Source organism: Penicillium mononematosum (assembly GCF_028829835.1).
Source record: "Penicillium mononematosum strain IBT 11891 chromosome Unknown utg000003l:1.0-8172316.0:1.0-8177699.0, whole genome shotgun sequence".
NCBI lineage: Eukaryota > Fungi > Ascomycota > Eurotiomycetes > Eurotiales > Aspergillaceae > Penicillium > Penicillium mononematosum.
The window spans coordinates 2,223,937-2,236,462 of record NW_026643273.1 but is presented as its reverse complement, the minus strand read 5'-3'; the positions used below and the strand labels follow the sequence as shown (position 1 = coordinate 2,236,462).

General features: G+C 49.3%; 5 protein-coding genes across 5 annotated transcripts; 3 read left to right on the top strand and 2 right to left on the bottom strand.

Moving 5' to 3' along the window:
* Positions 1-129: 129 nt before the first annotated feature.
* N7519_005800 (uncharacterized protein) lies at positions 130-1,650 on the top strand (the record flags this gene model as incomplete). The annotated part of the gene is made up of 1 exon (XM_057292576.1): positions 130-1,650. The coding sequence occupies one exon, from the start codon at positions 130-132 to the stop codon at positions 1,648-1,650; it is 1,521 nt and encodes a 506-aa protein (XP_057147387.1).
* A 626-nt stretch (positions 1,651-2,276) lies between these two features.
* On the bottom strand, positions 2,277-4,072 carry N7519_005799 (tRNA (uracil(54)-C(5))-methyltransferase; the record flags this gene model as incomplete). The annotated part of the gene is made up of 3 exons (XM_057292575.1): positions 2,277-3,203; positions 3,232-3,953; positions 4,006-4,072. 3 exons carry the CDS (start codon positions 4,070-4,072, stop codon positions 2,277-2,279), a joined length of 1,716 nt encoding a protein of 571 aa, XP_057147386.1.
* A 212-nt stretch (positions 4,073-4,284) lies between these two features.
* On the top strand, positions 4,285-5,539 carry N7519_005798 (mitochondrial 37S ribosomal protein uS5m; the record flags this gene model as incomplete). The annotated part of the gene is made up of 2 exons (XM_057292574.1): positions 4,285-5,269; positions 5,322-5,539. The coding sequence occupies 2 exons, from the start codon at positions 4,285-4,287 to the stop codon at positions 5,537-5,539; spliced, it is 1,203 nt and encodes a 400-aa protein (XP_057147385.1).
* Positions 5,540-5,842: 303 nt separating this feature from the next.
* Positions 5,843-6,464, bottom strand: N7519_005797 (DASH complex subunit DAD3 family protein; the record flags this gene model as incomplete). The annotated part of the gene is made up of 2 exons (XM_057292573.1): positions 5,843-6,094; positions 6,240-6,464. The coding sequence occupies 2 exons, from the start codon at positions 6,462-6,464 to the stop codon at positions 5,843-5,845; spliced, it is 477 nt and encodes a 158-aa protein (XP_057147384.1).
* Positions 6,465-9,946: 3,482 nt separating this feature from the next.
* On the top strand, positions 9,947-11,504 carry N7519_005796 (fatty acid desaturase; the record flags this gene model as incomplete). The annotated part of the gene is made up of 2 exons (XM_057292572.1): positions 9,947-10,140; positions 10,211-11,504. The coding sequence occupies 2 exons, from the start codon at positions 9,947-9,949 to the stop codon at positions 11,502-11,504; spliced, it is 1,488 nt and encodes a 495-aa protein (XP_057147383.1).
* Positions 11,505-12,526: the final 1,022 nt, after the last annotated feature.

Genomic DNA, 12,526 nt, shown 5'->3' with positions numbered 1-12,526 from the left:
CTGGCTGGTATAGAGGCAGCAATGATGGAAGACAGCTATTGGCGCGCTCCGGATGCTATAGCTCTATTCCTGCATAGTCGACAGTCATGGTCTGGACCTGGTGGGTGGATGAAATACCTGAAAATAATCATGGCTAAAAGACAGTCGCCCGCGCATCGTCTTTGGTGGCTTCTTGGTCTTTTAAGCCTGGTTCTCATCATTGCACTCCCACTGTCAGGCTTGAGTATGGAGCTTTCTGACGGGTTTGTGAAGGCCTCCAGCCCACCTTCTGTAATTGGATATTCCCGGGAAACCTTTAACACGAAGAATGAGAATAAGGCGCTCGAACGTTCCCTTTCCCGTTGGCGGGCGGCGTCTCCTGTGGATCTTCCTGGGGCTGGAATAGCCTACACCCCACGGGGTCTTGATCGCAACGACTACGACTATCTCACGGCACTTCCCAACTCGTTGTCCACGGAGCAGAACGTCCCCGATCTATTCCTTATACCCCAAGCAAAAACCCCAATCAGTGGCCGTCCCTGGGGTATTCGATTATCATACAATTGTTCCGTGGTGCAGTCCAAGGCGGAGCTTACCATCCTGCCAAAGAAGAACTCACTCCCTCTGCAAATTGTTTCTCTGCAAAGTGCACATAAAGAGGGGGTATTTGGAAGCGGTCCGACTAGTTCCGACGTAATTTATGCATATAACAGCAGTGCTGAAAACCTGTTTTTGTATGCGGAACTTGGGGCGATTATCAACACAACTTACATCTCTGAGAGCGTCGACCCGAATCCTGATATCCTGGAATACGTTATGTGGCAGGCACGAGGCTACGTCCCTATACAGGGTCCTGTATCGCACGATTTCAACAACACCATCGCCATGCCTATTCCTGACATTGACTCCCCTCTGGTGATGGATGCTAATGGAACGGTTACTCCCAACGAAATGTTCTTCGAACGTGGATCAGGGTCGGAAAACCTGCGTCAATTCGTCGCAGGCACAGATAACTTGACACTCACCAATTTCATCGAAACAGCACAGCCCATCGGAGTTCGATGTCAAGCCCTCTCCGAGACGGGCTTCGCTACACTCCACCCGGATGAACTGGCCTTCTCCGACTTCATCCGTGTCCCTCCAGAGCGTCCACCTCCCCCCTATTCGGGAGTTTCGGGAGTCGGGTGGTACTATATCCCTTATCCCTTCGGATTTAGCCCGTGGGCCCATCTTTCCAAGCCGGAGACTGTCTTCGCCAACATTCTCGAATCGATCGAGACACCTCTCAGTATAAGGATCGGTCCCAGCCAAGTGTATCCGAACTATGTCCAGGCTGCGGATCTACAGCAGTCTCTCATGGGTGCCTATGCACAAAGCGCCTTAAACCTCATGTATTACGGCTTTGAGACGTTTAATCAAGGATACGTGGCCGAGAATCTCACCTCCTCGCAGCCTGGCAAGATCCTGGGACCAGGCGCCTTACCTCCACATGTCCCTATGGTTATGCTTGCCATCTGGGCAATGGGCTGTGTTATCCTTGGCCTGGTATATGGATTTCGGCGCCGACAGGCTGAAACTCTAGACGGTTACCTGTTCTCCAAGCTCAGTGCACACTATGCTAAAAGTATTGGTGATTTGCCTGCCGCTATTGGTCCTCGATCAATTTTATAAGAACGAGGGTCTGTGGAAGTTGCCTGGATTGAGCCGTGATATGCTACTCAAGCGAACTACTGGCCATACTAGTTTGGTAGAGGAACGTATCTATACACAAAGTAATACCTTATAGAGACGATGTATTGTCTGTACTGGGCTTTCTGTCCCTCGTTGCTTCTCATAAATAACAATTCTGTTGACGTTCCATTTCCATGCTAGAGCAGGTCCGCCTGGTCCCGCTCAACCACAAGGCTGATAGAGACAGATAAGAAATACTGGCCAACATCCCGTCCCTGTGGTCCATGCTTTGGCTTTACGTTTGGATTGTTCCTGGCGCATTCGATCAGCCGAAGTTTGAAGAGTTGGTGGTGCCGGCATATTTCCTAGGAGGCCGTTTGAATCAGCAGCCCTCACAAGTGAAAGCAGCATCTTAGCATAAGCGGCAGCCGTAGCCGACGCATATGGCAGTCTATAGCCTGAATATCTTAAAATGAAATTGAAAATGAAAATGAAATTGTATTAGACAGCGTACATATCCACTATCGCCATCATGATTTTTTGGACATCCCCCAAAACGCCACGACTATGCAATACCAGACAAATATATAGCCTAGAAAGGCTCAGGACTATTACAGGTATATCATTCAAACAGTCTCAGTCCGAGGGAAAGAGGTGCGGTTCAAAATAGCCACGCCCTCCACATGACCGGTCTGAGGGAAGAAATCAAAGCCACGAACGCTCTCAATCTCATAGCGGACATTCTGCTTCTCGTCGCCCTGAACCATAACAGCAACGTCACGGGCCTGGGTATGGACGTTACAGCTGACATAGACAACACGACGCGGCTTGAAATCAAGCATCTGGCGCAGGAAGTCTTCTGAGCAACCCTTGCGAGGCGGGTCAATAACCAGCAATGTCTGATCTGGTGGGTAAGGAACGTCCTTGAAGAGAGTTGCGGCGTCGGCAGCAGCGAAGCCTGTGTTGGGAAGCTTGTTTGCACGAGCATTCTCCCGTGCTGAAACGATAGAATCGCCTCCAATATCGACACCGAGACTGGACTTGAACAATGGGGAGAGGGTAATTGTGAACAGGCCTGAGCCGGAATACGCGTCCAAGAGGTACTTGATTGGCTTTGCGTCTTTGTCGTTGCCTGCAGGGATGGCTTGCGAGCGGATGTACTCTGTGAACCCGGACAGAATGGAGTTGTTGTTTTGGAAGAAGGCACCTGCTTTGTTGCTAAAGATATAGTCGTCGACGTACTCGAATGACGTGGCGTTGTTGTCAGTAACGCAACGCTTTTCTTCGATGTAGTTTTCGCGCTCAATGCGGATCACATCGCCCGTGTCTGCGTTGGGTGTGGCGGCAATCCCGCCAACGGTGGGAGCCTCTCCGTCGGCAGTAGGCGCGGCGTCCTTGGGGATTCGTGCGGTAGACTCCCGCATCAGGAGAGTGGCACCTCGCTTGTAGGAACGGATGTTCTCCGCAACTCGTTTCCTCTCACTGGTGAGTCCGCGACGGACAATGTCTGTTCCAAGGGGACAGTCTTCGATGTCCATATCCAGTCGTCGGTTCTTGTATGTGAATCCAATCGGGGGGGACCTGCGGTTGCGAGGGTTCTTCGCCATCCTGCTTAGAGCCTTTGCCAGCGCCACCATGTGCGAAATGAGGCGTGAGTTTTGTGCGGTATCCGTATTGCATGGGCGAAGCAAATGTTTCCCCAATGGTAGGGACAAGCTCCGGGATCAGCCCAGAGAAATTGGCGTAGGCTTTCTCCACGATGCGCCGCTTGTGAGCAAGCTGGTCGTCGTAGGACATCATCTGAAGCTGACAACCCGAACACTCCCCGAAGTATTTGCACCCGATCAACGAATCGTTTCTCTGAGGACCCGGTTCGATCACTTTCACAAAATCGGTCAAGCTGTATGACAATGACTCGAAATGCTTGACCAATTTGACCCGCACGGTGTCTCCGGGGACCGTGAACGGAACAACATAGACATATTTCCCATTCTCAGCGAGCGCTAGACCATCGCCCGTTGAGGAAAGCTCGGAAATCTTTACATCAATCTCGGTGAACCTCTCGGGAAGGGAAAAAGGCTCGCTGTCGCCATTGGTCTCAGACTGCTCGGTTTCGTTCCGTTTGAGGAGCTGGTTGATGTCGCAAAGCAGGACCTCATCATGTCCACTGCTCTTGTTGTTCTTGTCGACCTTCGCCTTCTTGCGCTTGCCGTCGAAGTGTTTCTTAGGACCGTTCTGCATTATTGCGGGGACTGGCGCATTCGCCGAACGGCGTTTGTAATATAATTTGGAGGCTGGCCGCACTTGAAGAGCCGTTAGTGTCTGCGAAGACAGAGAAGAAGTCAACTGCCTAACAGATGGCCGTATTGCAAACATATACGTTGGAAAGCGACAGCGAAATAATTTTTGGAACGAAAATCATCAAATGGGAAATTTATTAGAAACGGATCTAACGCGTCGTTGATTGGTTGGAGACTGACCGCCCGCAAGAAAGAAATTCATCCCGACGCTTCACCTCCGACTGGCCTCTTTTGCCTTTGCGTCCTCCAATTGTCTCCGCATTTCGCCTTTTTCTTTATTTTTGAAGCTCTTAACCGGCCTATTGTTGGCTGGGGAGCTTATTGCACCGTCATCATGAACATAACACGGCCAGCACGATGCCTTTTATGCAGTTTCACCCGTGCTGCCGCCCCGAGCACGCGAGTCCCTCGACGCCAATTCCATCCTACTCCCGCGACTCTCTCGAACCGGAAACCTAAGTTCCCCAATATTAAGGCTCAGGATTACAAGCCTTACACGGAAGAGCAGAAGGCTGCGCTCGCCAAGGAGTACTCGGAGGCACAGATGGCGGCCGTCGAAGCCGGCGAAGCCGCTATCGACCCGAAGGATCTGGCAGAACAGATGAACGAACGCAATGACCCCATGTCATTCAAATACATCGACGACTTCTCGGTGATTGAGCCCGGTGTTGATCGACACCAGCGCGCCCCGGAGTCGAACTCGGATTACAATTTCAAGCTGAAAAGCGAGGACGATTTCGTGAAGGACTTTGGCCAGTTCATCGCTGAGATGCCTGATAATGCAACAGGTGCAGACTTCGTTCGGTGGGCGGACAACCTGCGCGTCACCCACGGCAAGGAGGAGAGCGAGCTGGCCCCGCACAGCGCACTTGTTCCGGACCTCTTCGGGCCTGGAGAGACCATCGATGAGCCCCGTGTGGAAGAGCGGAAGTCAGCCGCCGAGAAGGGCGAGAAGGAGCGGTCAGCGGAGGCCGAGGAAATGACAGATGCCCTCAAGAGCCTGCTCCTGGCTACGGGCTACACAGAGAGCCAGGTCAAGGGCCTCCGCACCAAGACCCTTGTTTCACACAGCGTCACCAACCAGACTCGACTAGGAAAGGTCCGCCGTGCATACCGTCTCTCCATTGCCGGTAACGGAAATGGTCTGCTGGGTATCGGTGAGGCCAAGTCTGATGAAGCCTCCGACGCAAAGATCCAGTCGCAATACCGTGCAATCCGAAACATGCAGCCCATTCCCCGCTACGAGAACCGAACCATCTATGGCGATGTGAAGGGCAAGGTGGGAGCCACAGAGTTGCAGCTGATGCACCGTCCACCAGGTATGTCTAGTTCCATCCCTCCAGGTATATTCCTTTTTGCTAACAATAGTAGGCTTCGGTCTCCGTGTCCAATACCTCATCTACGAGATGTGCCGCGCCGCCGGTATTCACGATCTGTCCGCCCGAGTTGGTCGCTCAAGGAACCAGATGAACACGGTCAAGGCCGCCTACGAGGCGCTCATGACCCAGCGTAACCCCGAGCAGGTTGCCCACGCACTCGGCCGGAAGATTGTCGATGTGCGCAAGGTGTACTACGCAGGGAAGATTTAGGGTCCCTGGTGGCCTTGACTTGCTGTTTCGTCCCAGCGTGTATATAATGCTCCTCTTTCCTCTTCTTCTTGTCTTTTGCATGTACTTCTATAAGTTGGTTGTTAAACATGACGGGTCATCTATTCTCCAGTATTCTGGGCTATTCACAGCATATCTGGAAAATCATATATCAACAAGGTTCTTTTGCATAAACACCATCTGATTCGCGCCAAAATGAAAACTTGGAACACCCCGGGTATAATACGCGAGTAAACAAAAAAAGAGATCCATCAAATGCAATAGGCATTTCCATGCCTTCCTCCCTCATTGGAAGGTTATATCTCCCTCCCCCTCGTATCCTCCATGCTGATATTCGTGGTCCTGGAAATGCCGATCCTCGTTCTGCTGTTGCTGTTGCTCTTCATTCTCATTCCAGATCTGCTGCTGCAAGACAATGCTATACACACTGGCCTTGAGCAAGGTGCATACAGTGGCAGTCTTGCGCTCAAGGAGACGAAGACCATCGAGTGGCATGGAGGCGGGGGAGCCGGCGAGGTCGGCGAGTTTATCGGAGAGCTGTGGACGAGGCATTGGTCAGTAACCAGTATAACCAATATCCATAGTTCATATAATTTCAAATGGGACATTGCTTGTATCATTTTCCCGAGAAGAGATTGTCCCAGAAAGATAAGATCAAGGCCAAGTAAGGTCTTCCACATACCTGGTTGACATTCCGCAACAATCGGGCGTATTCTTCCAGCACTTCCTGCTCCAGATCTGAAACCAGCGGGTTATTGGCCAAGAGGGGGTTATTCGAGTGGCCCCGGCCGTGCGAGGCGTCGGCGTCGCCCATCGATTGAGGGATTGGAGGGGTGGATATTTCCGCGGGGTCGACTTCGGCGTACGAGTAATCGTTGTCTAGGTCTTCGGGCGCGAAGGCAGACATTGTGGAGGATTGGGGTTATTTGCGGAGTCCTTGAATGTTGTTGGTGTTGAGCTGCGAAAGACGTCAAGGCTGTGGAAGCTGTGTTTTTGTGTTTTCGTGTTTTCTGGGGATCCGCTCAGACGCGTTCCCCAAGCTTCCGCTGAGATCCGAAATCTACTGGGGTGGGTTTGACGGCTTCAAACTTATTTCAACGTCAGTCGATGGGTTCATGTTACATCGTCGAGGTTATGGCCGTCTCTGGACGGCTTTATTTTTCAAAAATTCCCCCAAAAACACGCCTGATGCCCATTGGGAACATCCCAGTCATACAGGTGTCTGCTATCAATACATAGCGCTGGTTTCCATCAATATGACTAAGATCATAACGATTCCAAGGTTGTCTCATACTGTATACTATAAATACCTAATCTGGGAATGTCTATTATTATTCGGAAAAAAAATCGTCTGGCCAGGCTGTATTCGTTGCTGCGAAAGCACGTCCAAGGGTTGATTACCCAGCTGGGAGGCCTAATAGCAAGTCCGCTTACTCTCTTTTTAGCGGAAATCAGACTTCTATTAGAATTTTGCTTTATGGGACTGTTGTAAGCCATTCTTGGAACGGAGTATATAACATATACCTAGGATGAACAACTTCGTATTCGTATCAACTGTCTCTGTAAAGGGCACCCATGCAGCTCACGTTGAAACTCCGTATTCGTATGGAATAAATAGTCTGTAAAGAGCACTCATTTAGCCCACAATGTGGTATTAATATTTAGTTGCCTTGTTTTTTTTTTTTAATAAAAAAAAAAAAAGCCAACCATGCCAACCTCATTATTAGACAAACCGAATGATGTCCTTGGTTGTATATTGTATCCACGAACGCGCTAGCGTTACTCTCCCAGCCGCGGCAGCCTCTCCGCGCATTCTATCTCAAGATCTCGGCGAAAATTCAGCTCTCGGCGGAAGGGCCCCTTTTGAGGACCTACCGCATGCTGCAGCAACTATAACGGCGAATGTTGTGGTGCGCTCATCGCCCCTATTGCCTTTCCCATCAAAAGAGTGAAAGAAACCCGCTATAATATCTATAGTCCGGATTTAGTAGATGCCTAGAGGTGGAGAGCTCCGCTGAGGCGCAATTTGCAAGCAGCAATTGTACTCATTGTCATAGACAAATACGGAGTGACCAGGAACCAGTAACCTAGAAGCGTTGAAGAAGCCCATCGAACGATTGGCTTGTCCCTGAAACACAAATTCTTTTATTTCATCCAGAAATGATCGCCATATTGCAGCAACGATCACCATATTCCAGCATCTGATCACCGTGTTGCATCATAGTGGTGCGTATGTTGTAGTCCATATTTTGCAGGCCTGAGATTGTCAACACGGCTGCAAGAGTCCGTTACGGTGTGGGAATTAGCTGGGTTTGGATTGGTTGTAGATATCCACATCTGAACTACTTGGCTGCAGGGTCCTGAGGACTGAAGCACACGGAAGTCCGCCGCGGTTCATTATTTTTTTCAATTATCGACGATGATCCCATGATGAGCGAGGGGTTGGCGTTTCGTCGGCAGAGCATTCCTACGGCCTAGTCAAATTAATCGGAAGAATTTTGAGGGACCAAGCTCACAATTCGGCCCTAGAGACCTATTGTCGACTAGGATGCAAGCCTTCTCAAATCCACCGGAGCTAGTGGAGTGCTCAGGTGGACCAAGTTCAATTTATATTTCTGCCTCAGGTTAGCTTTTCCAACCGATATTTTCGAGATCTTTTCAATTCGTTGAGGCTAGCTTGACTTCGAGTCACAGGTTGACTACAAAAATTATACGGAGTACTCCATAGGTCTTTCATAAATAGGATTACTCCGTACTTTGAATGGGTTTGAAAAGTCATCAAAACTCAGAACTAATATGTCTCATCCCCAACCAGAAATCCCCATTTAGAAGTGGATATTCTTTATTGCAAACACCTCGTGGTGGTTGGTCTCCTATCCTGTACGGAGTACTCCGACTCCGTACAATGCAGCACCATAGACGCTTTTTGGGACAAGTTTCCCTTGGAAAAGCCAATGCCAAGAGTCTAGAGGTATTTCTAGATACACTCCAGAAAATGTCTTGCCCCGCGAAACGCGCAGGTCTTGTACCGCGGCATCTAAGTCATGCGAGCCACCTTCGCCTCTACTTTATTTAAATGGAAGCCTAGTCCTCTATAGTATCTGATGTGACATCGTCGCCTCAAACAACTAATTTTAAAATGCTAATTCAACTATAATGGCCTTGTGTGAGTTTGCCCCTAACAACGGATTGACTCTAGTGTAGAAATGGAGCCTTGGCTTTGTGTTTTCCACATTAAGATCATGTCCCTCTGGAATGTTTTTGGACCATTATCTCATATTGTGGATCATGACAACATGACCCAGAAAGGAGAAAGACACAATGTTGTTGTAAGTGGTTAAGTGGCGACTTCGCCCTTACGTAGAGGCAGAAACGAAACCAACGAAACCGAATACGTAAGTGTCCTCAACTAGGAAATTGGCGATATTAGCCAGTCGCCCCAGATGCGGGGCTCGAGCGGCAATAGAGGGGCAGCGAAAAAGAAGATCTGTTTTTCGCCTCGACAGTTCACAGACGTTTTCTAAAGTTATGGGACCTGGTCCCTGGACCCGAAATAATAATAAAGTTGCGCAAATGATGTTTTTCCTAGGGTTTGGGGTGGCCACGTGTCAAGGTTTTCCAAAATTGGTTAGATCCATTTCCACTATTAGCCAACCTTGGAACCTCGGAAGGTTAGGTAGCCAAGAAAGGTTAGCCAGATTTTATATCTCATTGCGAATACGAATCGCCACTTGAGTTTTTCAGGGGAAAAATCACTATTTTAGGAGAATGTTCTTGGTGGATTCCATAGCGCTACGGAGTAGATAGTGTACGGAGTGTGTAATATTTAGAAACGTTCCATATGCAGTGGAGTAGAGTTTTCGACATGCGATAGGGGGATCTAAAGATCTAACCATTCAATTTCCGACAGGGGCACGCAAGGTTTAAGCTTGTTTTAGCTCGAGTTATCAAACGGGACATACAATAATGTATGGTATGGTTGACGAGATACGCGTATGGGCCATATTTTATCTTCGCCACAGTGTCCACAGTCCTGTCACACTACCTTATCCAATTGTAACACACCATCTACCTCGACCTCCCCTCTTCATTCCCCATGGAGTTCACCCGTGTCCACACTTCGGTTGGACAGACCAATTTACACTGCCCCCTTTGTCTCTGTCCCCTGGGTCGAGAAGAACGGGATGTGCGCTACGGCGCTATGCAAGTCTAGGTAACTTAATAGATTAATGGATTCATCAAGTAAAAAAATGCAAAAGGAGATGTCCCCGATTGTTTTATTATAATTGTCTCGATGCCATATCCTTCTTCTATGTCCAATCTTCTGACCTAAACAACTAACAGTCAAATCTCATCGGATTCTTTTGTTGATCATATCAGATGAGTGAGATGTCCACCCCAGCTAAGGCTAGGGACAATGTGTTCTCAAGACGTGAGATTGAGGGCATGCTTGCTGAAGGCAAGTTGATTATCATCGTCGACGGCAATGTTCTCAGACTAGATTCTTGGATCAAATATCATCCCGGAGGTGATATGGCCATCAAGCATATGATTGGCAAAGATGCCACGGATGAAGTGAATGCGTGAGTCCCCCCAGAATCTCTTCATTCTTGGTCAATTCATTTGCGCATTGTACTAATACCCTTCTCAAAGACTTCATTCACAGGAAGCCCGTCAGCGCATGAGCAAATTCCAAATTGGCCGAATCGAGGGCCGCTGGACCAATTTCCTTCCTCCCATCCAAGGTGGCGAATTCCGCCCATTGATAGAAAACGAGGTCAACGAAGAAGACCTGGTGAGCTCAGAGCTATCAAGCGAAGAGATCTCAGCACCACCATCTCCCATCTTCGAAGCCGAAGACGAAAGATTGGGCCTAAGACGCAGGCTATCAGTATCAACAATCTCCTCGGCAGTCAGCGCCATCGCTCCAACAGAAACCAAACCACGAGCCTACGTGATCGATGCGCGAACCCAAGAGGAGATTGAGTTGGATACATCCAAGTACCCTCCTCTCGACGCAGAACACCAAGAGTACATCACAAAGAAATACCGCGAGTTGCACCAGCGCATCCGCGCAGCAGGGCTATACAACTGCAACTACACAGCCTACGCTATCGAGATCTCTCGCTACACCCTCTTCTTTGGACTGTTCATTTTCTTCCTCAGACAGTCCTGGTTCTGCCTATCTGCCTTCTTCCTCGGCTGTTTCTGGCACCAACTTGTATTCTCCGCCCATGATGCTGGCCACATGGGTATCACGCATAACTATCAGATTGACACCACCATCGGCATGATCATCGCCGACTACCTGGGCGGCCTAAGCCTAGGCTGGTGGAAACGCAGTCACAACGTCCACCACATCGTGACGAACGCTCCCGAGCACGATCCCGATATCGAACTGATGCCCTTCTTCGCCCTATCGCACCGCTTCTTCAGCTCGCTCCGGAGCACCTACTACGACCGCATCATGGAATTCGACGCAGTTGCCAAGTTCACCGTCAAATACCAGCACTATCTATATTACCCCATCCTACTCTTCGGCCGCTTCAACCTCTACTTCCTCAGCTGGGAGCACATCATCGTCGGACGCGGACCGAAACACGGCGCGGGCTGGTGGCACCGCTGGTTCGAGTTCGCCGGCCACATCTTCTTCTGGATTTGGTTCGGATACGGCGTTGTCTGGTGTAGCATTCCGACCTGGTTCAACCGCGTCGCCTTCGTTCTGATCTCGCATATGGTGACTTCGCCGCTGCATGTGCAGATCACGCTGTCGCACTACGCTATGTCCACTGCTGATCTTGGCCCGTTGGAATCGTTCCCCCAGAAGATGCTCCGCACTACTATGGACGTCGACTGCCCGCCTTGGTTGGACTTTTTCCATGGCGGTCTCCAGTTCCAGGCTATTCACCATTTGTATCCTCGCATCCCGCGAACACAATCTGCGTAAGACGCAGCAGTTTGTTCGGGAATTCTGTGAGGATGTGAACATTCCGTATGCGGTCTTTACCTTCTATGATGGTAATAAGGAGGTTATTGGTCGGCTCGCGCACGTTGCCAGACAGGCGAAACTCTTGGAGGAGTGTCGGAAGGCTTGTGCGGCTGATCCTCATTTGCATTGAAAACGTTCGCTCTTTTGGAGTTGAGCTTTTGAGATACCCATTATGTAGTTTGTATAATTTTGTATAATTTTGCAAATTGGGGCCGCTTGGAATTGTGATATTATATTGTATCGTTCAAGCGAGACGTCTTCGTTTTAATAGATTTTTTTTTCCTCGTTTCAATATTACTGCTCTGAATTGCGCCGCTTCATGGGGGCGCTCAGGCTTAGGAACACTCAAGCCCTGTTGGGTACATACATGTACAGCCACCTGTCGAGTCGATGCTAAGCCGCTTCTGATGGCAGGGGCGATGCAGGTTTACCTTGTAGACTGCGGCAATTGGGGCGAGTTCCAGAAACCATCGTGGTTTTTGGTAGGATACGAAATAGTACACTTGCGATGGGACAATTAAACGATACAGAGAGATCATCAAATAGATTGAATCTGAAATCACTTCTAGTTTCATACACTTAGTTTCACAGCAAAGGTGAACTTGCAAGCGCAAATTGAGATTGAAAACAGCACGCAGTACTAATCAGTACAGATTGTCACGTGGGAGACGTAACCCGAAAAAGTGAATCCATAACGCCGTCCGCTGCAAAGTAGGGTGAAAGAGCAAATGTATAACACAGTTTTTCAGGGAGACTCGCAAAAAAGAAAAAGGGAAAAAAAGGGAAAAAAAGAAAACCAAGAGCTCGAGGTCGTCGCACAAACCATGCGGCAATGTCAACAAACGGTTAGGTGTCGATGCTAGGTTGCGCTTGAGTAGGGGCGCAACTGAGTGTGATCCAAGGCTTTAGGATATGAAGAGAATGCAATATGCAAAGCAAGCGACGAGCAATAAGGCATAACAATGGGATGAAACGAGACA